The sequence below is a fragment of the Felis catus genome, chromosome A1 (assembly GCF_018350175.1).
Source record: "Felis catus isolate Fca126 chromosome A1, F.catus_Fca126_mat1.0, whole genome shotgun sequence".
In the NCBI taxonomy this organism is placed as follows: Eukaryota; Metazoa; Chordata; class Mammalia; order Carnivora; family Felidae; genus Felis; species Felis catus.
In genome coordinates this window covers 97,693,692-97,721,557 of record NC_058368.1, presented here as the reverse complement: position 1 = coordinate 97,721,557, position 27,866 = coordinate 97,693,692, and the positions used below count along the sequence as shown (strand labels likewise).

Sequence of the window (27,866 nt, the reverse complement as noted above, 5' to 3'; positions counted from 1 at the left end):
TGCAGAGAACAAACTGGTGGTTACCTGAGGGGAGGTGAGTGGGGGGATGGGTGAGATAGGTGATGGGGATTAAGGAGGGCACTTGTGATGAGCACCGGGCATTGTATGTGAGAGTGTGGAATCACTAAATTGTACACCTGAAACTAATATAACACTGTATGTTAACTATACTGGCATGAAAAACAAACAAACCCCAAGCACCAGATCAGCACCTTATCTCCATGAGGCAGAAACAGTTACATATCTATTAGCGAGGCAGGCAAAGAATTTCCTCAGCCACCCATGAAGTTAGATGAGGGGGCCTTATCCATTCGCTGGCTCATCTTGCAAAGATCTCATGGAAATTTGGTGGACACAGAGCACAGTTCTGTGTACTGAAGAACATTTTCCAAAGCACAGATGTTTTTCTCTTAACCGTGAACGCTGGCTGACTTGTCTGTATCCTTTTTCAGTGCTCAGCAGACGGGACGTTTTTGGAGTGTCTTGTCCCCTAGAACTTGGGGCTGATGTTCGCTGCTGGACAGAAAACACGTCTTTGGCTAGACAGGCATAAAAACACATCTTTGGCTGGTGACACAAAAATGTTTCCATTTTGGGAAATTCCCTGAGATAAAAGTGTTTTTATGGCTCTGGGCATATGTAAGTAACCATGAGGACACTTCAGTAAAAGCAATAATGGATTTTCAATAGCTTGCCACGATAGTACTATGTGATTATGAGCTCCTGTAGGTTTTCCTGTTGTTTCATTTTGGAAACAAAAAGTTGACTCATTTCTGGTTAGTGTGACAGGGGTTTCTATAAAGACTTTATCTGAACATCCTAAGGACAATCATTTCAGAGCTTGGATAAAAGTTTCTCTTTCATTAATACCACTGACTGCTAAAACCTGCTTTGTGTTTGACAAATTTCATAGAAGCTTTATACCCAGGAGGAATGCAATATATCAAATAAAACAGTGATTTTTCAAATACTGTAAAGTTCAACTACTTTAGATAATGCAAGTTTGGAAATGCAAGCTTCACTAAAAATGTAAAAATATTATAAATCTTATTAACATACTAATTAAATTTGTTTTATTACAATACTTTAATTTCCTAGCAATTACATAGCACTTAGCTATTTACTACAAATATTTCATCAAATGGGTAGAGATGCTCATCTTTGACTTAGTATCTGTCAAGAATGGTATGCTAATTTACAATTAGGGGGGTCTCATCAGGGATTTCAACGATAAATCACAATTCTCTTGGCGCCTGGCTGGCTCAGTTGGTTGAGCAACCAACTTCAGCTCAGGTCATGATCTTGTGGCTCGTGAGTTTGAGCCCCCCATTGGGCTCTGTGCTGACAGTGTGGAGCCTGGAGCTTCTCTGTCCCTCCCCCGTTCACGTTCTGTCTCTGTTTCTCAAAAATAATAGATCAACATTAAAAAAATTTTTAAATTAACTTGCTCAGATATTTTTAGCATCTAAACCTGACAAATAACAGTTATATTTCCAAGTGAAGCCATACCTTTGCTGGGGAACACAATGGTGAAGGTTGCTTCTGTCTTGGTTGTGGGCACATAAAGTGCCCTTCTCAACCATGGAAAGACTGCCTCAGGGGAGGTGCACACTGTACCCCACGGATCATCGTTGGTTGTGAGGACCTTGAATTGAAGTTCTGGAGGGGACTGAAATTTGAGCTATGAGAAGTCTCCAAATTGGAAGCTGTATTGAAAAGTTCACAAAATGTCTCTGATCATACCCAGATCTTAATAGATCAGACCTGCATGATTTAAGTACAGTCTCATATGTCACTCTGTGAAAAACCATTTCAGAAGCACACTGCCCATTGTTGTCTGAAGCAATGATGTTTCTAGAAATGTCTTTACCCATACCATATTTAAAGAAAAATAGGGTTTTATAGATATCCTGGTTTTGACACTTAATAGTCTAAGTGAACTTGGGCAATTCCTTAATTTCTCTTGTAGTTTCCTCATTTGTGTGCTGGAACCTAATAATCACTCTGTTAACACCTAATATTATCACTCACTTATATTATATTAACTCATAATATTTGCAGAAAAGCCATCAGCATGAAATTTTGAAAAATCAATTTCTAACACAATTCATGATTTTTTTCTAAAATGTAAAAAGACTCAATTTTTAAAAATGTTCTTAAGGCCCTCAAATGACTATTAACTTGGCTCAGAATTATCCATCTTGAGCATATTTGGATTCTTTCCAGCCTTTCCAACCCTTCCCCAAAACTAAATTCATGCATAGGGGAGTCTGGTTGCATCAGAAATGAACTTACAGATCAAGACTTTGTAGCTGGGGCACCTGGGTGGCTCAGTCAGTTAAGGGCCTGACTCTTGGTTTTGGCTCAGGCCATGATCTCATGGTTCATGAGTTCGAGCCCTGCATTGGACTCCGTGCTGATGGTGCGGAGCCTGCTTGGGATTCTCTCTCCGTCTCTCCCTGTCTCTTTGCCCTTCCCCTGCTCATCTCTCACTCTCTCTCAAAATAAATAAACTTCAAAAAAATTTTTTTTAATCTAAAACAAAAAAAGACTTTGTAGCTCATCCCTAAGGCATCCTTCCAGGCAGGCACAAGATTGGTAAGGAGATGAGCTCCCTCCAGAACATGATACTGAAATGGCAGCTAACAGGACTCCCTCCTTCTGGAGAGTCCTCGCTGCCTTCTGTGTGAGATGAAGGGTTGCTCGCTCCCTCCCTCAAGCACATTTGATGACTGGCCTGCAGGCACAATTTTATGATCCAAAATGTGCCCAGACGGATCTAAACGTATCCTTATCCTCTCTCTGGTGGGTCCTGTCCACAGCTAGAGATGAGCAAGAAATAGCCTACAACGGCCAAGCCATTCCATTTTGCATGCCTCTGCTGAGGATGAACTGGTAGAGAACAGAGAAGCACTAAATCAGGAGCTCTTGAAGACCACACTCCCTTCCCGTGTAAGGAAAGCAGAGGCCAGAAGTAAGATCGCATGAGGAAGGCCATGGAAGGCTGCTGAACGAAGCTTACATGCAACTTAGCAGGTTATGAAGCGGAAGGGGTCATTTCTGCAGTCGCTATGCTATTGCTATAACATCTCAAAATCACCTACCCGCTTGGCGATGTGAGAACGGTCATTTCAGTTCTAATCTTGGTGTCAAGGATTTAATATCAAATAAGGAGACACATTGCCTCTGCTGCCGGTCTTGGACAAGCACACGAGGGACTCAGGGAAATGGCCCTCCTCCTTCAGGCTGGAGTGGGTTCAAGCAGATCTCAACCTCTGAAATTTTTAAGTTGTGGGACCTTTCCCGGTGAACTACTATTTTAATGTCACTGTTCTGGGAGGCAGGCAAATTCAAGGCAAAAGAGTACACTCAATCACAGACACAGTGACGATGCAAATATTTAGGACTGGTACTTAAGTCTGTTATTTCCTGATAGTTGGCCAGTAGGTTTCCATTTCTTTTTTATAAAATAAGAAGATGCTGGGGTGCCTGGGTGGCTCAGTCGGTTAAGTCCCTGCCTTTGCCTCAGATCATGATCTCACAGTTCATAGGTTCAAGCCCTATCTCAGGCTCTGTGCTGACAGCTCAGAGCCTGGAGCTGGCTTCAGATTCTGTGTCTTCCTCTCTCTCTGCCCCTCCTCTGCTTTGCTCTCTCTCTCCCAAAAATAAATAAACTTAAAAAAAATTTTTTAAATAAGATGCTTACTTTATCATTTACACACACAAAATTATATACAAACAACACACAAACTGCTTAGAATGCACATATTCTTTGGTTTACTCATCAAAATAGCAAATAACAAAATAGCAAAAACCTTATAGTTAAATAAAAAAGTGACATTCTTTATTTACCTATCAAACCTTATTAAACATTGAAATGCCTTTTATTTCCATTCTCACATGCTACAGCAATATGCTTTCCTCCTTTTTGGCCCTTATCCCCCTACATTATTTTGACGGGCTCCTCTCTAAAATAAAGATTGTAGTAACTGTCTTCATACCACTTAACTTTTACAAGAACCACCTAGATTTTCCTCTGTGACTCTCACATCGAAAATGGGTAGAGATGCCACCAGCACATTTTCAAGAATTACCACGTTTCGGATGTAGCACTGTTGGTACTAAAAAACAGGACTCAACTCCAGAAGCGTTTCAACTCCAGAAACATTATTCGTGATGTCACATACAGTTGGTTCCTACAATACTGACTTCAGAGAAGCCGTTTTTCAATTTTTCTGAGGGTTCCGTTTGACCACCTTAATTCTTGAGTGTCTTAATTCTCCATGAAGACTTAATTCTTGAATGTCAGTGACACAATCTTTAATGCAAGAATGTTCAACCAAAGGTAAACTCGCCAATGAAATTGTTTCAAAAGGAACAATGAGAGCGAGAGAAAGACCTCGGCTTCTTAACAGAGGTACATACACATAGTAAGGAATAATAGTGAATCAAAATACATAACTCTGTACACGTTAGAAATATCCAATGTGCTATTAACTGCTCTAAAATAGATGTCTTGAGGTTCAGAGCCATACATATTCATCTTTGTATGACTCCATATTTGCATCATACACTTTTCCCACGTATCTGTCAACCATTAGGGAGCCTTTCACCAGAATTTTTGGCACTATGCTTTTCTTCCAATAAAACAAGCCACATAAGACATTACCACTAATGTCTACCAACCGAATTGGCCAATGTCTTTCTGAACCATGTGTAATCTTAAAAAAAAAAAAAAAAATTCTTTTTTCCTTCATACATCAGCAGTGCTCCATTTTCAAATAAATCGCGAGCAGTCAGTCTTCGCTCATACGCTCAAATGTTCTCCTCATCCAGCATTTTGTTCACACCGTCACAGAGTTTTTGTAGGTGGGGCTTGAAATTTCCAAAGGGGTTATATAAGGCAGCTAAAAAATCGCAATCTGAGAAATGGTCGAAGACATTATTAACCCGTCCGTGTGACTTGGCAGTGAGGTGACGCTGGATGATCTGGTGCAGCAGCTCTCTGCATTCATTCAGCAGCCGGGATAACACGTTGCGGTCAAAGGTGTACTCCACCTGATGGAAGCTGACCACGGTCATGGCGAGCTGGTGAACCTTCTTCTTAAATTTCTCCATCAGCGCCAGCTCATCTTGATTAAACTGGTTGTTCCTGTAGAGGATGGCCAGCTTGATGACTGTTTTGATGAGGTTCTTGATGATTTTCTCTGCCTCTTTCTTGTTCTGGGTGTACTCTTTGGTCACTCGGTAGAGCTCATCCAGGACTTCGCTGCTCGTGTCGTCGATGAGGGTGGTGGCGATGGATTTGGACACCATTTTCCCCAAGATCTTCTTTTGCGCCTGCACGGCCAGGTTTTTGGAATTGAAGACATCTGTGGCCACTGAAAGGAAGCAAATTAAAACACAGATATTAAGGACTATTTTCCTTCTCATTTGCCCATGGTGTGGTTGCCTCCCATCCGTTGACGTTTGTTTCCGTTCAGAAAAGAATGAAAGATCTTACTACGCTTCTGGGTGTTAGGTCCTCACGAAATGAACGGGTTGCCGTGCATAATCTTTAAGGTCTCTTGCAACTCAAGTGTTTTATGCCTTCGGCTATACACTCACTACTTGGTGTAGCAGTTGAAAGGGGCAACCTTTCCAAAGATAACTTTTTCTGATTACAAAAACAGTACGTCTCACGAAGCAGTTTTTACACAATTTTCCCCCAATTTAATTTTATAAGAAACCCCCCCAAAATATAAAATCAACCCCGCAACTGTCCTCTGGGCACCAGTCACCAAGAACAATTAATTTTTTTTTGATCTTTATTTATTTTTGTGAGAGAGACAGAGTGCAAGTGGGGGAGGAACAGGGAGAGAGGGAGACCCAGAATCCGAAGCAGGCTCCAGGCTCTGAGCCGTCAGCATAGAGCCCGACACGGGGCCCGAAGTCACGAACCGCAAGATCATGACCTGAGTCGGAAGTCGCCCGCTTAACCGACTGAGCCACCTAGGCGCCCCTCACCAAGAACAGTTTAAAGAGCCCCCTTTACATGTAAGAAGGATAAAGAGCAAAGCCACACTGAGCAAAGTAGCAAATTCATGGAAGCAAATCAAAAGGAGAGCCCTGTTTTAAACTTCAGCTGCAAAAAGTCAAATTTCCTGAGATGCTGGCCCGCCCCTACCAGTTTGGTGATCCTAAGGGCCCAGAGTTTCAACTCCCAGGCGTTGAGTCTTGGAAAAGAATATTCCTTGGAGGGCTCATTGTCACTTGCTGTTTCTGATGATCGGCCATTGTTCGTTCCCTTTAAACGTTTACACATCGTTTATACATTATGAGGAAATAACTACACTTTTACGAGCTAATGAAATGGGCTCCATGAATAACATGGAGCTTTGAAAAAGCTGATGCTTAGAGTTTGCTTTTGAAATGACCATAACTGAATTTGACAGGGGTGTAAGATACACATAACAATAGTTGTGCATATTAACTATTAATGAAACACTGTATTATGCTCCCAGCGTACAGCCGGTCAGTGAAAATGCTCAGTACATGTTTACTCCCCAAACCAAGTTTAGTCTTTCACCTAAATAGTCAGGGCATCAGTGATACACAATTATTTCTAGTGTGGACAGGCTAGGGGCAGAAAGCAAAAAGGCGTCCACTCCCTAATCCAGGCTGGAAGGGTATATAAGAAGAGTGTCTCTCTCAGTATGGCACTGCCACGTTAGATGTGACATTTGGGCCAGCTCTGGGATATATTCTAGGCGGCATGAAGTGGTTCCTAATCACCAGAACGTCTCTTATGAATATACAGGGCCATAAGTCCTGAAAGAAAGCCTTCACTGAACGAGAAGCAGTGCCTTCACCAATGTCGATATTTAAACGTCTGAAACATGATCTGAAACTGTGGAAGAAGAAGTGAAATATATTTTGAGAAAGAAAAGGAAAGTGAAAAAGCATGCGAAACAGCCAGTATGTGAAGGTTTCCAAGTTGTGTTATATTCTCAACAATTAAGCCCAGTTCTACTCCTAAAGGCTTGCAAAAGAGTGTACGAGTTAATCTACACGAAATAATTTGCATCGAAATAAATGCCACACATGTGGTTAATATTACCACATCAAGACCAGCGACCACTTTCCATGACAGAATTTATGGTATGGACCTTCAACAAATAAACCTGATTTATACAGGAAGGGATAGCCCCCAAACTTCAGATCCATAGCAAATAACAGGATTTCAGAAACTTATTTTATGTGGAGTAGAAAGGTTATTCTGTGTTTAATCTTCAGGATGTGACCCAGGCTACCTCTGTGGGATTTACTGCAATGTCCATTTGATGGAAACATTGTATATGACTCAATCACTGGAACCAGAGAGAGAGGAGTGAAAATCCTCTGCGCCCCCCTTTCTCCAAGACTGGACTTAGAAGTTTGCACCTCCTCTGAGCTACTTTGCTTATTAAATGTAAATGTGCCATTTGATGTCAAACATAAAGAGCAAAACTCTGTCATGTAGCACTTGAACCTCCCACAAGAGAAAGTGTGAAAAGCAAGGTCACTGCCAGCAGAGCAAAATCGCTCCCCATTTGTTACTTTGGTAACAAAGTCTCAACCGAGACAGCAAAGCTGAATTCTGAGGCTTTCCTAGTTGCCCCAGAGGAACTGCAAGCCCTGTTCTAGAAACACAGCAGCCACTTCCTACTTTCATTTTATTCTTTGGGTTACAGCCAGCTCAGTCCTCTCTTAAAGGGAGGCTGAAGCTCATTTTCCCCCGTCCCGTGCAGGGCAGACAGGCACACAGTGGATTTCCCTTCTAGCATTAGTGAAGGCTTCTTTGGAGCCAACTGGGGGTTGTGGCTGAGAGCCGCCTGCCAGGGTTGTGTGGTCTGTGATCATGAAGTAGGATTTTTTACCCCCTTGCAAATTAATTGCCTTTAGCCATTCCTGCTCAGGCTCATTTGTCAGTTTCACATCCTCTACGAGCTCCTTCAAGGCCTGGGATATCTCAGAGCTAGTCCTGGACCACGTTTTTTCTTTTGCTCTACCCTCAGCCCAGTGTGATCTCATCCACTCTGGTGGCTTCAGATACCACCCAGGTGCCAGCAACTCCCACACTTATAACTCACTCTGACCTCGTTCCCGGACTCATTTTGCAAATGCATTCAGGGCTTTCCTTTCTCTGGGCTGTTTTGCAGCCATTTCAAATGCACCACGTCTAAAACCGAATCCTTGATTCCCTGGCTGGCCCCGAAGTGTTCCTCCTTCATTCTTTTCTATCGTCACAAAAAGCATCACTTGCATCCCTTTGCTCAAGTCGGCGGTCTGGCTGTCGTGCGCCATACCATCCTCTCTCTCGCCCAGTCCGTTACCAAGATCTTCCCACTCTGCCTTCCCCCACTTGCCTCCATCTCCACGGACACCAGGCTCGTCCAAACCCCTTTCCAACCTCTTCTCGTGCAGCAGTCAGAGCTTTTGAAAATGGGAATTAGGAACAGATGCTGACTTCAAGTCTTTGCTGACCATCACACTCCCTTGTTTCTGAAATCCTCCTTATTTGCCTACATTGTGATTGTCTGCCTCTCTCCTCCCTAGAACCCAAGCTCTTTGAGAGATAAGGTGATACACGCATATACACGGGTGCCTGGTGTATGGAGCTTCTCGTAGAAACAGAAGCCGATTTGCCCTCCCTCCCTTCACTCCACTGAGATACTTCCCTATGAAAACAGGGCGGCCTGTAAAACGAGAGTTTTAAATACATATGTGAAGGGTTGTTTGTTTGTTTTAGAAGCTAGAACAAAACAGGTATTTATTTTACCTAGCTCACCAGGTGGTTTTCTTCTCTTGCACTCAAGAGTGTGGTTTCTCTTACCGCCATCAATCACTCTTTAAAAGAGAACAGATCTGCTGTGCAGAATGAGAAAACACCGCAGGACAATCAAACAAATATTTAGCATAAAAGCCAAGGCAATGGTTCTCACTTGCATCTGCTACATCTGGCTACTGAGGAAGATTAGACACAGGGCCACTTCTTCCTCTGAAGGGATCTATGTTTAAATGGGTAACAGAGGGATGGACCAAAGGTACGTCCTGGGAAGCAGCTAAGAGGTGAAAGGAGGTGTTCTCACAGGAGAAGGCGCTGAAAATATGGTTTCAATGTTTTATCAAGATGAATTCGCCTGTGTTTGAAAATATACGTGTACATCTTCGTCTAATGAAAAATGATGCCTTGGGGCACCTGGGTGGCTCAGTCAGTTAAGTGTCTGACTCTTGGTTTCAGCTGAGGTCATATCATGCTTCATGGGATCAAGCCCCGCATCGGGCTCTGCCCTGATAGCATGCAGTCTGCTTGGGATTCTCTCTCTCCCTCTCTCTCTGTCCCTTCCCCACTTGCTCTCTCTGTTTCTCTTTCAAAATGAATAAACAAACTTAAAAAAAAAAAAGAAAAAGAAAAAGAATGGGGGACTGGGTGGCTTAGTCAGTTGAGCATCCAACTTTGGCTCAGGTCAAGATCTCAGTGTGTGGGTTCAAGCCCTGTATCGGGCTCTCTGCTGTCAGCACAGAGCCCAGTTTGGATCCTGGACCCCCCTCTCTACCCCTCCTCCACTCTCTCTCTCAAAATAAATAAATGTAAAAAAAGAAAAAGAAAAGCAATGCCATATATCAAAAACATACAAAGGACTGACACTATTAAGACTGTTGCATAGTAAGGGGTGTAAATGTTATTTTATACCTACTTCTCTTTCTGCCCTTCCTCTATATCGCTGTATTTCCTTTCTTGGTTTAACAACATCACCCATTTCAGCAATGTTTGCTGTAAAGCAAACTGATATTCAGGGAATCCTGGTTTTAGCATCAACAGTTAAAAATTTGGAGATAAACATTGATGGTAAAAATATACTGACCCCTCTAGGGAAGGAGAAAAAAGTGCTTGAAAGGCAAAAATAAAAACAAAACTTTTCATAAAATTTAACTAATGAAAACCCATAGTTTTCTGAAATTAACAAAAGTTCCCCATAACATTATTCCAACTGAGAAATTGCTAACACAGTAAAGCGCCCAGCTAACTTTACAACCTCACTAGCAAATAAATAATTTCTTCACCTATCCAATTTGTTATACTTGGAACTTGTAAGCAGTGACTACAGATGTACATGTATGCCATTTCTAATTCCTGCCTAGTTAAAATGCGATCCTGTGGGCCCAGTCTTAGGAAAGATGGAAAAGAAAACAATTTAGAGAGCATGTCTGGCTGTTGTGGGCTGTTAATAAAAGTTCTTTAAACAAATATATAAAACCTTAGCTCTCTTGCACCTGAATAACTCCAAGTCTAAATGGGACTTAGTAAAAAGCACTGGGATAGGGAAGTGGCCACAATACGTGGTACACAGTGTCACAAGAAATCAACAGGCTAAGAGTTGACCTCCCTCCGCTGGGATCTGGGAGCGCTCCGGGGAACAATCAAGGAATGACTGGAATGGTTGGTGAGGTATCTGTGACACCAGCCTCCGCACTCAAAAAATCCCAAAGGGGGAAACAGAAAGAAAGAAAAGAAAGGGCAGGGTTGGGGAAATGGTGGGGTGCGGGGGGGGGGGGGGGGGGAGGAGAGGGTCCCAGGCAGCAGAGGCCACCAAGATTCCCACTCTCAGAAGGGGCTGCCCCTGTGGAGGGACCGTGACTGTAAACTCGAGGCAACATTGCCCAGAGAGAAAGGGTCAAGCGCCAGGCACCTTAACCGGCCCGTCAGCTTTCGGTCACACAGACAGAGGCCCTGACACGAATCAGTACATCTAGGGTCCTTCACCCGAATCTAACCGCAAATTCTGGTATCTATGCATCTTCCTGACTCCAAGGGGCTAAACACCAAGAGTATGCACCATCACGCAGACAGGCTAACTCATTTACTCTGGGTCTCCTACCACTTCCAAAAGAGTACATGGTCACTTTAAAAGTGAGGGTGCCTGGGTGGCTCAGTCAGTTAAGTGTCCGACTTCAACTCAGGTCATGATCTCACGGTGTGTGGGTTCCAGTCCCGCATGGGGGCTCTCTGCTGTCAGCACATAGCCCACTTGGGATTCTCTGTCCCTGTCTCTCTCTGCCACTCAAATAAATAAACATTAAAAAAAAAATTAAAAGGTAACATGATAAAGAAGACAAATGCAAGGGAAAATGAGCCAAAAAGGGGAAAAAACAAAAAGCAAAAACAACACTGGGTGGCTTTTCAGTGGAGAGCCAGCAACCATAAAGCACCCTGTCCCAGATTCCTTTTTTCGTTCTGCACTCAGATACTTTACAACTCCGTAAGTTGTAGAAGACGGGTAGTACTGTAAATGACTCTTGTCCGTAGACATACAAATACATTTTGTCAAGAGGAGGCACAACTGATAATTCATTTTCTTGTTTGCCTGTGTTGTCCTGGGGATTCTCCTGAGCCAATCATAAGGGCTTACTGGTTCCTCATTCATTAGCGAGCTCTGGAAAATCTTTGGCGTGCCCATTTTGTATTTGTTGGAGAGTCAGGAGTTTACCTTCTTTTTTTGTTGTTGTTGTTTTATTTTATTTTTGAGAAAGAGAGAGAGAGAGCAAGAGTGAGTGAGCAAGCAGGTGAGGGGCAGAGAGAGAGAGGGAGACACAGAATCCAAAGCAGGCTCCAGGCTCTGAGCTGTCAGCACAGAGCCTGATGCGGGACTCGAACTCACAAATTGTGAGATCATGACCTGAGCCAAAGTCAGACACTTAACGACTGAGCCACCCAGGTGCCCCAGGATTTTACCATCTTAAAGAAAACCTTCAATACATATTAGAATTTTTGCATCAAAACCACTTAAAATAGAAAAATGGCAGCGTAAACTTCTAGCATACTAGAGAGAATTACTATACATTTCCTGTGGCAAGTTATTCTGTCAGGGGCCTTGAAAAGAAGAGTGTACTTATAAAAGTTCAAATATTCTATAATAATGGTTCCAGAACTGCCCTACTGCTCAGGGATACAGCTGAGACTCAGTTTCCCCACCCACAAGATAAGAATCATGACGCCCGCTTCTCGGGATTGTTCCAAAATTAATGGACATAGACCCCATGGCAGTATCTTCCACAATGCCTGGCACAGAACAGCCTTCCCCATAGGTTCAACAATCTAAATAAACTCCGAGTGCATTCTGTTGCTTTCAAATACTGAATCACATTTGGTCAAAATTAATCAACTCCTTCTGGAAGAAATATGTAGCTGAGAAATGCAAAATACCAGATGATTGTGTGAAAACAGAGACTTCAGAGACCTCAGTTAATAACGACTCACATTTTCTTTGCTATGATGACATTTAAAAAAAAATCTAACAAATATTAAAACTTTATCAGGGAATTTCTCTTTTTTTTAAGGTGTTAAATCTCTTGTTAGTAAGGACTTTGATAGATAGTGCCAGGGTATTCTGTCCAGAAAAAAAACTGGTCAGTGGAGAACAGAAGTGAAGGCTACCACAAAGAAACAAGACGAGAAACGGCGTCAACACCCTCGCAAAGTTGTGCAACAGGGAACAGATGCAGAGGAAATGGACCAAATATAAAGCCAAAGTGAAAACCCGTAACAGCCAAAAAGATTACCCCAGAGAGTCACAGTATCTCACTGGGAGCTCGTGAAGCCTCCCAGACAACCTGACACCCAAAGGCAGGGCAGCACCAAAGAAGACAGAAGGCTCAAGGTCAAGAGTCTTGGGCTGTAAACTTGAGTGTCATTTAATTCCTCGAACCTCAGTTTTCTCATCTGCTAAGTGGGACATCATTTCAAGGTAGCATGGCTTGAGTGAGATTTAATGAGTTACGAATTTGAAAACACCCACCAGCATGCCAGGCTCATGATCACAAATGAATATAGAGACTTGTCCCCTTATACTTCATATCACTTGAAATGGAGGAGCAGGGATTCGAACCCAATGTTTACGCACACTGTGTTCTTTCTACTCGTATCTCCCTATGTTCCCTATTTTCCAAATTTGTAGGCAAAAGAAATTACGTCCTGAAGAAAACACTCTGAAGCCTTTCCCTGTGTGATCTTGGGCTATTTTTCTTGCTTTAATTCTGGAACCTCTTCATCATGACTTTCGGATCCACTCTGTGTCTTTTATTCCTACGGCTTAGTTTTATGATGATTTTAAAATTGAAAATGTAATTTCCTGAGTCTCAACCCCTTTAACTTCATATTAGACTTCATCTCTGCCCCTCTGCAGAGATGAATTTGCTGCAGGAGTCATGTGATGCCTTGACTGCTTTCTGCAGGGCATCAACTGGCCAAGGATCACCAGTACCAGGATTGGAAGAAAGTCTGGTGATATTTATATGAAGTAGATCCCAAAGAATGTCAGTATTGTAAATATTAGTACAGAAGATACAAGAATAGAATGAATCTTGTGGCTACCCAAAGTCAGAGTGAGAGGTTTACGATCATGAGAACCCACTGGCTAGCCAGCATATTTGGAGCATTCACTCCACGATCCCCAGAACTGCCCCAAATCTGCATTGTCCCATTGAAGCTTCAGAACGATTCGCAGAGAGAGGTTGTTATTGCCCCCATTTTACAGATAAAGTAACTGAGGTCCAGAGAAATTAAGTTACTTTCTCAAGGCCATACGGTTAGTAAGTGGAAGAGATGAGCTTGAACCCAGGTATGCCCGACTCTAGGTTATTCTCTCAAGTACTACATTACACTACATGAGATTTTGTTTTTCTTAATGTTTATTTAGTTTTGAGAGACAGAACACGTGCAAGCAGAAGAGGAACAGAGAGAGGGAGACAGAGGATCTGAAGCCGCTTCACACTGACAGCAGAGAGCCTGATGTGGGGCTTGAACTCGTGAAGTGTGAGATCATGACCTGAGTCACCCAGGGCATCCCTACAAGAGCTTTGAAAAAGAGACTTCTTGGGGCACCTGGGTGGCTCAGTTGGCTGAGCATCCGACTTCGGCTGAGGTCATGATCTCGCTGTTCGTGAGTTCAAGTCCCACATCAGACTCTGTGCTGACAGCTCAGAGCCTGGAGCCTGCTTCGGATTCTGTGTCTCCCTCTCTCTGCCCCTCCCCCACTTGTGCTCTGTCTCTCTGTCTCTCAAAAATACATAAACATTAAAAAAACATTTTTTTTAAAGAGACTTCTTGAAGATATAGGAAGACCTAATATATTTAGCTAAGTAAAGGGAAAGGAAAGGAAAGGAAAGGAAAGGAAAGGAAAGGAAAGGAAAGGAAAGGAAAGGAAAGGAAAGGAAAGGAAAGGAGTGGACAGGAAAGGAAAGAAAACAAAAGCACAAGACCAGTTCTCCTTGGGGGAAGGAAATAAAATTCCGTATAAAGGAGATCAACCCAGTTGGGCTTGAAATAGCTTGTATTTTCAGGGAAAATCCTGAGCAGTTTTTACACATTCTAAAATATAATTGTATAAAACAAAGAAATGCTTACATTGTTCAAAAGCCAGAATTTAAATATATTAAGTGAAAAGTCTCTCTCTGTTTCGCCACCCACAGCACAGTCCGGACCCCCAACTCCTGATTCCCAAAGGGAACAAGTGTTCTTAGATTTCTGGTATCCTTTCAGAGTTGGGTTTTTTCCCTGCATAGATAAGCAGATACATGAATAGATACTGTGTAATGTGAAGAAATCTTACAGACATGCAATGCTTATGAAACGCAACTTAAAAATTTTTTTAATGTTTTTATTTATTTTTGAGAGACAGAGAGAGAGAGAGACAGAGACAGAGCATGAGCTGGTGAGAGAGAGAGAGAGAGGGGCGGGGGGGTGGGGGAGGAGACACAGAATCCGAAGCAAGCCCCAGGCTCTGAGCTGTCAGCACAGAACCCCACGCAGGGCTTGAACTCATGAACCGTGAGATCAAGACCTGAGCCCAAGTTGGACACTTAACAGACTGAACCACCCAGGCACCCCAAGGAATACAACTTTTGAGTGAGGGCAGACAAACTGTGTAAGTGTCCACAGTTCCGTGTAAGACTCTGATACACAATGGTGAGATGCTAGAGGCACATGGCTGTTACCTTTGCTTCTTCCTAAACAGGCAATAGCACTAAGAATCCTGCAGTGAGGGATGAGAAAGTAGTGAGTGTGAAACATAGGACTTTATTTAATGGGAACAAATGTCATGAGTAGGGCAATCACAGTTTATCATCCACATGAAATACCTGTGAAAAGAGCACTATCGGTAATTACACCACGACAAGAGATCTGGGACTATCCCAGGGAAGTGTAAGTGGTCACTGAAGACTATCCAAGCACTTAAGCACCAAAGACACTCCAGACTAAATAAGAAAGGGCTGGGGCGCCTGGCGGCTCAGTCTATTAATCCTCCCACTTAGGCTCAGGTCATGATCTATCGAGGTCTGTGGGTTCCAGCCCTGTGTCGGGCTCTGTACTGACAGCTCAGAGCCTGGAGCCTGCTTCAGATTCTGTCTCTCTCTCTCTCTCTTTCTCTCTCTCTCTCTCTCTCTGCCCCTTCCACGATTGCTTGCTCTCTCTCTCTGAAAAACAAACAAACATTTAAAAATGTGTTACACAGAACAAAATTCTTTCTGGTTAAGTTTGGGAAACATTGTATATATACTAAGATATCCTTTGGGATGCGCAAAGAGCGGTAATAATATTAAAGTCTGGAGGATGCGTGCAGTCAAGGAACACTTTATCTACTCAAATTTTCCAAATTAATTATACCAAGGACCCACTAACAAATTTGTAGGATAAGGTCACTGAAAATTACTGGCTACGAAATTGACTTGGAGTCTGGTTATCCCTCTGGAATGGATTCACAGTGGTCTTGTGCAAATAGCAGAGGGCAAGACAGGCAGTCAGGCAAAACCAGACAATGTGAGCACGGACTCCAGAGTCATACTGTCTGGGTCAGAAGTCTGGCTCTGCCACTGAGTGCCATGTCCCTGGGGCAAATTACTTCACCTCTCTATGCCTCCGTTTCCTCATTTGCAAATGAGGACCCCTAAGGTTTTTATGAGGATATAATGAGAATGAGCCGTATAAAGTGAGAAGATCAACCCAAAGACCTGAATCATCCCACAAAACTTCTGGTGAGTGTTTATAATATATCAGATACTGTGGTTTCAGTGATAAATAACACGCTCCCTTCTCCCCAGGCACACACATGGAGTGGGGGTGGGGGGCCACAATGCACCATGATCAGTTCTCCAATCGGAGCGTGTAGGCATGCAACAGGAGCAGAGGGGACATTAATTTTGCTGGGTGGCATGATGCAGGGACGCCAGGTTTGTGAAAGGCATCACAAAAGAAGGCTGACCCAAAATACTGACCTTGAAGGAAAATAAGATTCTGGCTTACAGAAATAAACATGACCATATTCCAGAGCTGATCTATAGAACTCCCACCCTTCTGGGAAGGGGATGAACAAGTCTGCCCAGCAGCACACCTACATGTCAGAAGCCCAAAGATAGGTGTAGGCCCTAGACATTTTAGAAAAACTTAAAACACAAGCTATGTATAACACGCGTGTTGTCAAAGCCAGAAAAACTCACCACTCCAAATTGTTCTGTTTTCAAGAGGGCCCTGGCAGGGAGAAGACGCGTACCGTAGGTATCTGAGGCAGCACTGTGACACAGGCCGCTTGCATCAGAAGAATCTGGAGGCCTCTTAGAAGTACCAGCTACCATGGGGCGCCTGGGTGGCTCAGTCGGTTAAGTGTCTGACTTCGACTCAGGTCACGATCTCATGGTTTGTGAGTCCACGCCCTGCATCAGGCTCTGTGCTGACAGCTCGGAGCCTGGAGCCTGCTTCAGGTTCTGTGTCTCCCTCTCTTTCCCTCTCTCTCACCAGCTCATATGTGGTCTCTCTCTCAAAAATAAACGCTAAAAAAAATTTGAAGAAAAAAAAAAAAAAAAGAAGTACAGACTGCCCTAGCTACTGACTCAGAATTCCGGGGACTACTGTCTAAGAAGTTGCATTTTATGAGGCAGCCTATGTGGTTTGCGTGTATGAGCACTAACATGTCCTCCCAGAATGTTATACTTCAAAATGTTGAAACCGGCGGACTTTGGTCACAAAGGCATACTCCAAGTAGATCATGAGTGGATTTAACTCCCTCTCAAAAAAGTTTTGCCAAAAAACAGATGTGAACTTGTACACCCAATCCAGAGAAAAAAGAATTTTTAAGTTTATTTACTTTGGGGGGGGGTGGAGAGAATCCCAAGCAGGCTCTGCATTGTCAGCATGGAGCCCAACATGGGGCTCGAACTCACAAACTGTGAGATCATGACCAGAGCCGGAATCAAGAATCAGATGCTTAATTGACTGAGCCACCCAGGCGCCCCTAGAAAAAATGTTTTAAGAATAGCGCTTATTACATTAAAGCCTCAAAGAATTTTGATAATGTATCCAAGAGAACAGAAAAGTTAGTGTCTCTTACATGATACTTAAACCAAAACTTGGACAGGGCCTAACTCTATTACTCATACCAGTTTGAAATGAAATAAAAATGTCCTACAAGCATTTATACAAAACTGACTTTAGTGAACTGTTCTTTTCAATTAAACGAATGCTTCCTTATTAATTATGTTGGATTAAGATATGTTATGTTTCTCTTGAAGACTTTTCAATTAAGCTGGGTTTATTTACACATTTTCTTGAGGACACAAAACCTTTCCACTATTGATATAATCCAATCTGCTGCCGGAATATAGAGGAAAATCCTCTGAATCAGCTCCATGACTTTCTACACTTTTCCACCCCTCAAGCTCTACCCCACAAGAGGCCCTGACCCCTGATGAATATGTAGACACACACAGAGCTCAGAAAACCAGTAACAGATTTTAAACTCTAGCACACAGGAGTGCAGTTGTATTACTGAGCCAGCCCCTAAAACTGGCATCAGCAGCCAACATACCCTTTCTGGTCTCATCAGGTTATTCCTGGTTGAATAATAAGGACCATCAGATAACAAAATGATAGCTGACGTTTGTGTAGCGCTCAACAGTTTGCAAGATATTTTCACAGTAACGATTTTTATGTTTATGAAAGTGTTCTGGTTTCGTCCTTATTACTGGACCCTGACGCGACCAGATGAGAGAGCGCGATTCAGAAGTCAAATGACTTATCCGAGGATGTGGCAAAATGGAGGTACCCTGCTTCAGACTACAGCACACAACCTTCTGTAAGAAAAGTGAATTTCAGGTACTTTTCATTGCTTATGAATTTTCTATCAAACGCCATGATGCTGCTCAGCCAGCTGTAGAATCCTACTTCTTAGAGCGTGTCTGCTTCCCAGGACAAAGCAACTTCTTGAAACAGAAAAGACAGAAGGAGCACAGGTCTTACACAACAGAGAACAAAGAAAAGCTATACATCTACCCTCCCTCATCCTCTCCCTCCAACCCTGCCTGAAAAAGTTCTGCTCATCCTTTAAAAGGTCAGTTTAGGGGCGCCTGGGTGGCTCAGTCCATTAAGCATCCAACTTCGAGCTCAGGTCATGATCTCATGGTTTGTGAGTTCCAGCCCCGCGTTGGGCTCTGTGCTGACAGCTCAGAGCCTGGAGCCTGCTTTGGAGTCTATGTCTCCCTCTCTCTCTGCTCCTCCCCCAGTCATGCTCTGTCTCTCTCTCTCTCTTTCTCAGAAATAAACACTTAAATAAATAAATACATCAATCAATCAATCAATCAATCAATAAAAGGTCAGTTTAAACACCACCTCTACCAAGAAGCTTTTCCAAATCCAGTGGCAGAATAATGTCTCCAAATCCAATGCAGAGAATAAATCTCTTCTTCTTTTAATGTGCCTTTCCGCCTTGTGGTAGAGTTAAATTCCTATCTTCTCATCCTTGATTATGATCCTTGTCAACTAAGGCAGCATGTCTATTCATCTTGTGCATTCTTCAAATGTGCCCTTGAACTGGCATGGACAAAGCTCCATGGGGCTCATCAATATTTTTTACAGCAATTCATGAAGATGTGTCAGGAAATCAATTCAATTTCATATACTAACACTTAACAAATGAATTGACTTGTACTCCATGGACGAAAACAGCCCTGCCAGGGAGATGTAAAATATTTTTTGTTTTCAAGGAGAGGAATCTATCTACATAAAAGACATGCATTTTCTTTTTCTGTCTCCTGCTTTTCTTCTCTGTCCTTTGCCAAAACATACAGAATAACCAGCCACTTTTGTTTGGAAAAGTGACCATATTTAGCTAACTCAATCCCTACAGCAAATGTTCTGGAATCTTCTATGCAACTGTCCCAAACCCATCTGTTTGAGTATTTTAGGAGGAGTAACCTCTTGGCCTCAGCTTGGGCATCTCTCAAATATGACTCTTGGCATAGCTTCCCAACATTCCTGTCAAAACTTTTCCCCTATAACTGTATTAAACTGTTAAGCTAGTGAATCATTTTATAGCCATGTCAGTGTCCTAGAGGCTAAATCCCACTGATGGTAAACCAACAGTTATGGGATTTACTGGGCCTGAAGGTGAGCCATCTCATTCCAAGTATCAAGATATATAGAAGCTTTGAAATTCTAGGATAAAACCCTGACAAAACTTCAGAAGTTTCTAGAAGCATTACTGCTTATTGCAAGGTACTTCTAGCTTGGCACTCAGCTCTCTATGAAGTACTTTCTACCTTTCTTTCAAATCCTTTCTCCTCTGCTCCTCTGTTTCTGATCTTTGAACAATCATAAGATCTGACTAAAATGGCCCACATTCCCACATGGCAACAATGATCTTGAAGTAAATTATGGCTGCCTCCTTGAGAAGGAGACCACCCTTCCCAGTTTCCACAGACCTCCTTGGTCATCTTCACAAATTTATATTCACTTTCCATGCTCTCTAGCCTTTGTGTGGACAACTCCTTCCTCATAGAAATAAATATGACTATATTCCAGAGCCAATCTACAGAACTCTTATTGACTCTTTAGGAATTAGAAACTCTGCCCATTGGTGTACCTGAGTGTCTGACAATGAAGGACATGTGTGAGTCCTACAGATTTTAGAAAGCATTTAAATATAAATTATGGATAGCCAATGAATGTCTAAGGAGGGCTTGTTGGGGGAAATGGTGGAAAGGTTAAGAATAATAATGACTTGTTTTCATAACACTTGTGATTTTGTCACAAGCTCCAGGAAGCTACAACTGTACCCCCAAATCCCCACCCCCATCCTTATTTCTGTAGAATTTATTAACTGGGTCACAGAGAGGTGGTGAATTTGCCAGATTTAAAGATGTCCTGGGAGAAAGCTGAACTTGAATTTTCCATACCAGTTTGGAGCTCTACACAGAAAACAGACTTTTAACAGAAAAGTCTTTCCACTCATTTATCCATTCATTCATTCATTCAACACATTTTATGGAGCACCTACGGTGTGCCAGGGAAAAGTGCCTGCTCTCAAGAAGCACAGATTCTAGTACAGGGAGACTTAAGACACACAATAACATGTGCATAAAAATGTCCAGTAGTGACAGGGGCTAGAAAAAAAACCTCAGGTGTGTGTGTGTGTGTGTGTGTGTGTGTGTCCGCATGCTTTGGAGCAGAATAGGAGGGGAGTGGGAACTCGAGGATCTACACTTATATTATACAGGGTACTTGGGGGAAGGCCTTTCTGAAAGGATGATACCAAGCATAGACATGAAGGAAGCAAGGGGGAGCCATCTTGGGGGGAAATCCTGTCCATTCCCCTACAGTTCATCCCAAATATCACCTCTTCTGTGAAGCCTTTATTGATTAACCCAGTCAGAAATGTTCTATACTGGGGGCGCCTGGGTGGCTCAGTCGATTAAGTGTCTGACTCTTGACTTCTGCTCAGGTCATGATCTCACGGCTTGCAAGTTTATCGACAGTGTGGAGCCTGCTTGGGATTCTCTCTCTCTCCTCTTTCTCTGCCCCTCCCCTGCTCACTTTCTATCTCTCTTTCTCACTCAAAATAAATAAATAAACATTTTTAAAAATTATTAAAAAATGTTCTATGCTGTCTCTAACTCTTAATGCAAACTCTTTCATATCATGTTTATTTGCTTCCATTTTCTCTGAAAGTAAAACCCTTGGGATTATTTATTTCTTCATGTAATAAATAGTCAACTATTCTTTACAATGTATCTGCTGGCTTTAAAAATTCCCAGGTCTTATTGAAGAGGGGTGGTGGGAAAAAAGATACAGGTGGAGTGGGGAAGAAATACTGCTTTTCTGTGAAGACAAGCAAAATATGAGACAATAAATGAATTCAATTACTATTACTTAGGAATCATATCTCAAATACTCTTACCTAAGAACAAGTATTGTGAAGTAAACCCTTGGAAAAAGTTTATTCTAAATGAGTCAGTTTATAACCAAAGATAGGCATCTGAAATAATCATCTTTTGATAATATTTGGAACTTCAAATTACTAAATAACCCACACTCTGCATAGATAGTAAGATAATTGTTTTTAGGGTAGAGGTTGCTTTTTAAAATGAAAAAAGGCCCCCTTTTTTTAGAATAAATGTAAAAGAAACTGGAAATTTTGAAAAGCATGAACTCTACTTGTCTTTGGTAGCTTATTAAGAAAGAAAGAGTTGAAAATTAAGTTAGGACCTATTGTAAAGCCTTCAAACTTTCTATTTTACCCTTCCTGAAATCAGCTAATTTAAAATTATATTTAGAATTAAAAATAATAAAGCTGTCCGAAAACCACAGAGACAAAATAGTGATGTCAAGATAATTATAAACCTTTGATGTTGATGACACATACTTGCTATATTAAACTCATTTTTCAGTTAAAGAAAATAACTAAAAAGACCAATACAGTCATTCTTTTGTAAGAACTGAAAAACGTTTCTCTAAATACATGAACTTGCTGTCCTGGAGATGGATTACTTCCCTAATGGCAGATATTTGGGTAAAATAAACTTTGGCAAACAACCTAACTTACCAATTTTACGACTAGTTGCCAACTAGCAACAAAATAAATCACTTCTCTAAAATACTCTGGCAGCCCCCACCTTCTCGAAGCTTTGCCGTTTCATCCCTACAGTTCGGCGCTCCAGAATTAAGGTCGCTGTTTGTCTTCTCACCATGCCTATCACCTGTCCTGTTTCTAGAATTGCAAGAAACTGTGGAGACTACAGGTGGAAACACTGAGGCCTGGAGGTCAAAGGGTTTCAAGGTGATCCCCTTAGCTCCTGGCCACTGGCTCCTCTGTGGAAAGGTGCTTTGTGATTCTGGAATTATCAAATGTAGCAAAGAGTAACTCCTCCCTCCCTCCCTTCCTTCCTTTCTTCCTTTCTCTATTATTTTTGAGAGAGAGAGAGCGTGCACACAAGCGGGGGAGAGGGGCAGAGGCAGAGAGAGAATCTTAAGTAGGCTACCCACCCAGTGCGGAGGTCCATGCAGGGCTCGACCCTACAATCCTGGCATCATGACCTGAGTGGAAATCTCGAGTCGGACACTTAACTCATGGAGCCACCCAAGCACCCATGGAATAATTCCTTCATTTAAAGAAGAGATTACACACGTCGGGCTAGTAACATGTTTTGGTTGGGTCTCCCCAATGCGTCTTTCTTTTTAAAACGGAGATAAAATTCATAACACATATAATTCACCATTGTCACCATTGTAAAACTGTACAGAGTGATTTTCCTTATATTCACAATGTTGTGCAAACCATCACCACTGTCTCCTTCCAGGACATTGTCATCAGTCCCGAAATAGGACCTCATAATGTTTTAATCCTTTTTGCAATTAGCGAACAACATGTAAAAGTTGGGAGCACGGACATAAGAAATTCATGTTTCCAGCTTCTCAAGGAAAATCTGAACTTCCGACAACATTGTGGGGAGGGGGGGATGCTCAACGTTGGGGGGGAAACAGGCCCTACAGTTCATCACCTGGCCAGGAAATGACCCGAGGCAAATGAGTTAACCACCCCTACTTTACATGATCAGGCACTCAAGCCACTCTGAATCACTTTTAGGACAGCCTAGGGTGTGACTCTGGCAGATTCCCAAATGCTCACAGTTCTGTGTTCCCTGAGCTGGCAATCAAGGATAAGCAGGCTTGACTACCTAGTTCTGAAGCTCCAAGGGATCTATGGGCTTCCAGAAACTTCTTTATTCCCCTTTTCCTCAAAACGCCTGTATTTCCCACCCCAGATTTTTGCTGAAGTCTCTCTTTTCACCTGGAAAGCCATCCTATATTTACCTTAGTAACATCAAACCCGTGTCCCTCGAGGACCACCATTACAACTTGTTTTTGTTTTCTACTTATTACTGTATTTTATTTCCTTGTGACTACTTAATATATTATTAAAATTTTTAAATATATTTAAAATATATTATTAAAATTATTAAAAATTTTTTCTTAATGTTTATTTTTAAGAGGACGAGAGAGAGACAGAGTGTGAGCAGGGGAGTAGCAGAGAGAGAGAGACACAGAATCTGAAGCAGGCTCCAGACTCTGAGCTGTCAGCACAGAGCCCAATGCAAGGCTCAAACTCACAAACCGCAAGATCATGACCCAATGCAAGGCTCAAACTCACAAACTGTGAAATCAGGACCTTCCAAAGTCAAAACCAACTGAGCCACCCAGGCACCCCCCACCGCCCCGCAAAATAATATTTTTAAAAAGGGAATCATATATACTATGTGAATGATGACCGGTACTCCTCCCTTACACATATCATCATGATAAAAATAATTTAAAAATTTTTAATTGTTAAATTAATTATAAAAATTAATTAGATGAGAAAAAAAATACTCTTCATTTCTAACCAGATATCATTGCCTGTGGAAGACCATGAGCCTCATGTCTACCTGCATGATACAAAAGGAGGTGAGTCAGCATGAGTAAGGTGGCAAAAGTCAGAGAGCCTCAAATACAGGCATTCCCTGTGGATGATGCAAAGTATTCGAAGGGAACTGAAATGGACTAATCTTGTAATGTGATTGAAGGTGACTTAACCCTATGCCTGCAGCCTCCCCAAATCAGTCACTGGAGCACACGTTCCGTGCTTTGGAAAACAAACCCATGCTTCTCCTTTCCAAAGCCTCCTGCCAACGCGATCCATATCTCAAGAGCTGTGCCCAACCATTCAGCCACAGACAGCCCTTCTTCAACCTCTCTAGTCCGGATGTGCCAGTCCTCCCACATGTACTTCCATATGTGTAGGTCCAACAGCTCCTGGAGACTGAAAACCGCTCAAGCATACAGGATGGATCTTCCACATGGCATGTCCTTTTCTGGTGAAGGCTACCGGCGTTAACTGATTTCTGGTCAGATTCCTGGCGTGTGGCGGTTTTGACTCCCTGGTGGGGAGAGTTTTGAGGTGATTTTAAAAACTGGAAACCAGTTTCCTAAATGAACTGTAATATGTCCTAGTTCTGCCTTAAATTTGGGGGTATTACAAACACTGAATACAACTACTATGGGGAAGTCATTCTTGGTGTGCTAAAAAGTAAGAGCTATTGTATTTAGGTCAGTTTTTGTTTTAAAGGTTAGGAAGTGTGCCTAGCAGGCTGAGGGTGGGGAGGTAGGTGGTGAGGCTTTGTTTCTGGAGCGGGCAAAGGGGCTGAGCACCTTGTATGATGATGACTCTAGGTGTTATGCATGCCTGGGACCAATCAGTCCACACTACCAGGGTTAACTTGGCTAACGGACATAAGACAAAGATCCCCATAAGCAAATAAAAGCAGAGTGAACTAACCAAACCTTTAAAAAAATATGAAAGACAACTTATGATGGTCAATTTGTACTTCTCTGGTATCTAGAGTGATTTTCTAAAAATTGGAGGCCTTATGAGACCCACTAAAACTCAGTTTATAAAGCCATGACTATAATTTTACTGACTTAACTGATTAGCAAGGCTTATGGTCAGATCTTTGGGAAATATTACTGATCATATCAAGTAGTTATTTTATAGTAAGTTCTTCAGTATGTAACAGAACCTGCAATTAAAATATTGTGTCTAAGGAGAAAGACAACACACTTCGTTGAAATTTTCTTATTCACATAATTTTTAATATTTTCACTGCTGCAAAAGGCAGAAGATATTTTATTTTATTATTATTTTTTAATGTTTATTTTTGAGGGAGAGAGAGAGAGAGAAAGAGACAGAACACAAGCAGGGGAGGGGCGGAGAGAGAGAGGAAGACACAGAATCTGAAGCAGGCTCTGGGCTGCTGGGTGGGGAGGTAGGCACCCTCCGAGCTGTAGACACAGAGCCAGATGTGGCTCGAACTCATGGACCTTGAGATCATGACCTGAGCCGAAGTCAGACGCTTAACCAACTGAGCCACCAAGGAGCCCCAAGGCAGAAGATATTTTAGAAAAATAATAATGGATTTATCTCCAAGATGGGAGACAATGTATATTGTAAACAGACAATAGATAATGGGAAAAAGATGAATCAAGTCCCAAGTGTATGATTGGTGTAAGTTTCTAAATCTAAAAACTTACCCTAACCAGTTTCCCCCTTGAACTTATCTCCTGTTAATTTTCCATTTATGCCATTACGTTTACACTCCTGCTTCGAAAAGGTTGGTGAGTAGAGTTAATGGATTTGGCAAAAAAAAAAAAAAAAAAAAAAAAAAAGAGCTTTCTCTCTTACAGTTTCAGAATCTCTCTTTAATGCCATTTGTTGACCTTGGAATGAAGGAAACAGATGCTATTGTTGGACATAAATGTCATCTCATACATTATTTTTAAACTATCAGCTGTACAGCTGGTCTTTATATAGGCAGTGAACACGTGTTTCTCTATACCTTTATTCCCTCAACACATATGAATACACAAGTGCCAGAACTCCACCCACATTCCAAGGCAGGGCACATTCTACAGCAAATACCCAAAATGAATTCTGCTATATTTTCCCTGCGGATGAATCAAAATAAAAAAATGTTTTTCATTACGTCCTACAGAGTAAAATAAAACTATTTGACATGCTGCCCCCACCAAAATATAGAAACCATGTTTAAATAAATGTGTAGAGATTCTAGCTGACATCGAAAGGAATTTAAATCTTGAATACACATGTCTAGCATCTATGAGTATTTTTCTTGCATTAAATTGGTATTATCACAAAACAGAGCAATCTTAGATATGGGCAAAAAACAAACAAACAAAAAAAGCTATAGAATTCTTGGATTAAGATTCCAGGTTCCAAATGGAGGCCTTAATAACATCCCAGCTCTCTAAGGTTTTAATGGCATCTAACAAAGTATTGAGGAGTCAGGGTTGGGCCATCTTTTCTTGAGCTGACTTATGGCTCATTGCATTTTGATGGAGGGTAAAGAATCTGAAATATTTTAAGATTTTTTTTAAATCATTAGGGGTACTGAGGAGAGGCCTGGAGGCTGGTGTTGGGTCAGAAGAGGTCTCAGTAACAGCTATTTCTTGGTCTCTGGCCTCATTGTAAAATGGTGGTCAAATCCTAGAAAGACCACTGCTTTGGTCCCTTCTGGTCTTAGAGGCAAGATTTTTTTCAAGCACATTTCAGATCATTTTGACCAGTAGCTTGCCTTTATCACTCATAATTTGATAGAACTTCAGAGCATGTATGTTGATGGTTCAAAAAGGGTTGAGGTCTTTAATCTGCTGTCAAAGCCTGATAAAGCCCATTTCTCATCCCCCAGGTATAAACTAACAAATGAAAGCTGGAGCTTTAATTGTTAAAAGCATTAAATCAGGTTTAAAGTCCTGCTTTACTCAGCCTAAAGAATTTCACATCTGAATTTATCCTCTTTCCCTGTTACCCAACCAAGTACCTATTTTAAAGTACTTATTCCAATAAAGTAATTATTTATGTCAAAGTAGACTTAAGAGTAATAAGCTTCTCTGGGCTGATCCATGTCCCAGGCCTGGAACCCAGGAAGAACCCCAGAGGTACACAATTCTGATGAACTGAAACAAAAAGATGTTTCTGTGGCCAAACAAACAAAAAAAGCAGTGGGGGGGAAAAAAAAAAAAAGGCAGGCATTTCAAACACCCAGGGCTACCCAAACCACTCCTTTTTTCCATTGCCCCACAAGATGTGCTGGAAGTGTTTTGATAATAAAGCCCATCTGGCCCCAATCCGAAAGACAACTCTCCAGTTACCATCATTTTTCAATAGAGTAAGAAGTTACCCTGTTATGGCCTCCATTAGCCTGAACAGACCTGGTCTGGTTAAAGCTCTCTCGTGGGTCTATGCTGAGCTAAGGCCTGGCTATTGTGGTTCAAAACAGCAGCTAGGAAACTGAACATCACCTATATGGCTTCAAAGGGAACCAGAAAAAAGAAGGTCCTACCAGGACTTCTTAAACGCCCCCCATATTCACAGTTCATTCTGAAAGTCAGTCCATCTTGGTTTTATTTGGCTGCTGGAACCATGCGTGGCATAACTACCTATGAAGTACAACACCTCCCCGTACCTAAAAATGAGACAGCAAGCACAAATGATGGATCATCAGCAATGTTTGGATGATCCGTAAATCTCACGAGAACAGCAGAGATTTTAATTCTGCAAAATATTCTACCCCTGGACCATATGCCTACTCTCATACTCCATTAGTCATCAAACATTTTTTGTTTGCCTACAACATTCCCATCATCATAAAAACTAGAAGATTCTTTCCACTACAAGAGTCTTGATTACTACAAAGACAGAGGAAATGAACAGTTTCGATTAAGGAAACATTTTATTCAATGAAAATTCAGCTTGTATAAACACTTCCCTTTTTCTTTTGAAAGCATCCTACTAGAACAGATACAGGGTATTTGAAGCACAAATACAGGAGTCCTGTATTTTCAAAAGACGAGATTTCTTTTATCAAGCTCTAACCCAATCATAGCAGGGGTTGCTTACTCTGTCTTACATTAGTCATTATTTATTTATTTATTTATTTATTTATTTAAAGTTTATTTATTTTTGACA

The 27,866-nt window shown here is 41.8% G+C and overlaps 1 protein-coding gene and 1 long non-coding RNA gene across 7 annotated transcripts in view; one reads left to right on the top strand and one right to left on the bottom strand.

Annotated features, from left to right (window-relative positions):
* Positions 1-2,008: 2,008 nt before the first annotated feature.
* Positions 2,009-18,307, top strand: LOC109499912. The gene is made up of 3 exons (XR_002157493.3): positions 2,009-2,268; positions 5,960-5,965; positions 18,296-18,307. It is a non-coding gene; the product is annotated as an uncharacterized LOC109499912 (long non-coding RNA).
* Positions 3,755-27,866, bottom strand: part of TNFAIP8 (TNF alpha induced protein 8) — a 132,586-nt gene continuing 108,474 nt past the window's right edge. For all 6 annotated transcript variants that reach the window (XM_006927543.5, XM_019831275.3, XM_006927542.4 and 3 more), the window contains exon 2: positions 3,755-5,381. In XM_006927543.5, coding sequence (XP_006927605.1) covers positions 4,816-5,381 — 566 coding nt within the window. In that variant the 3' untranslated portion in view covers positions 3,755-4,815. The remainder of the gene's footprint in view (positions 5,382-27,866) is intronic.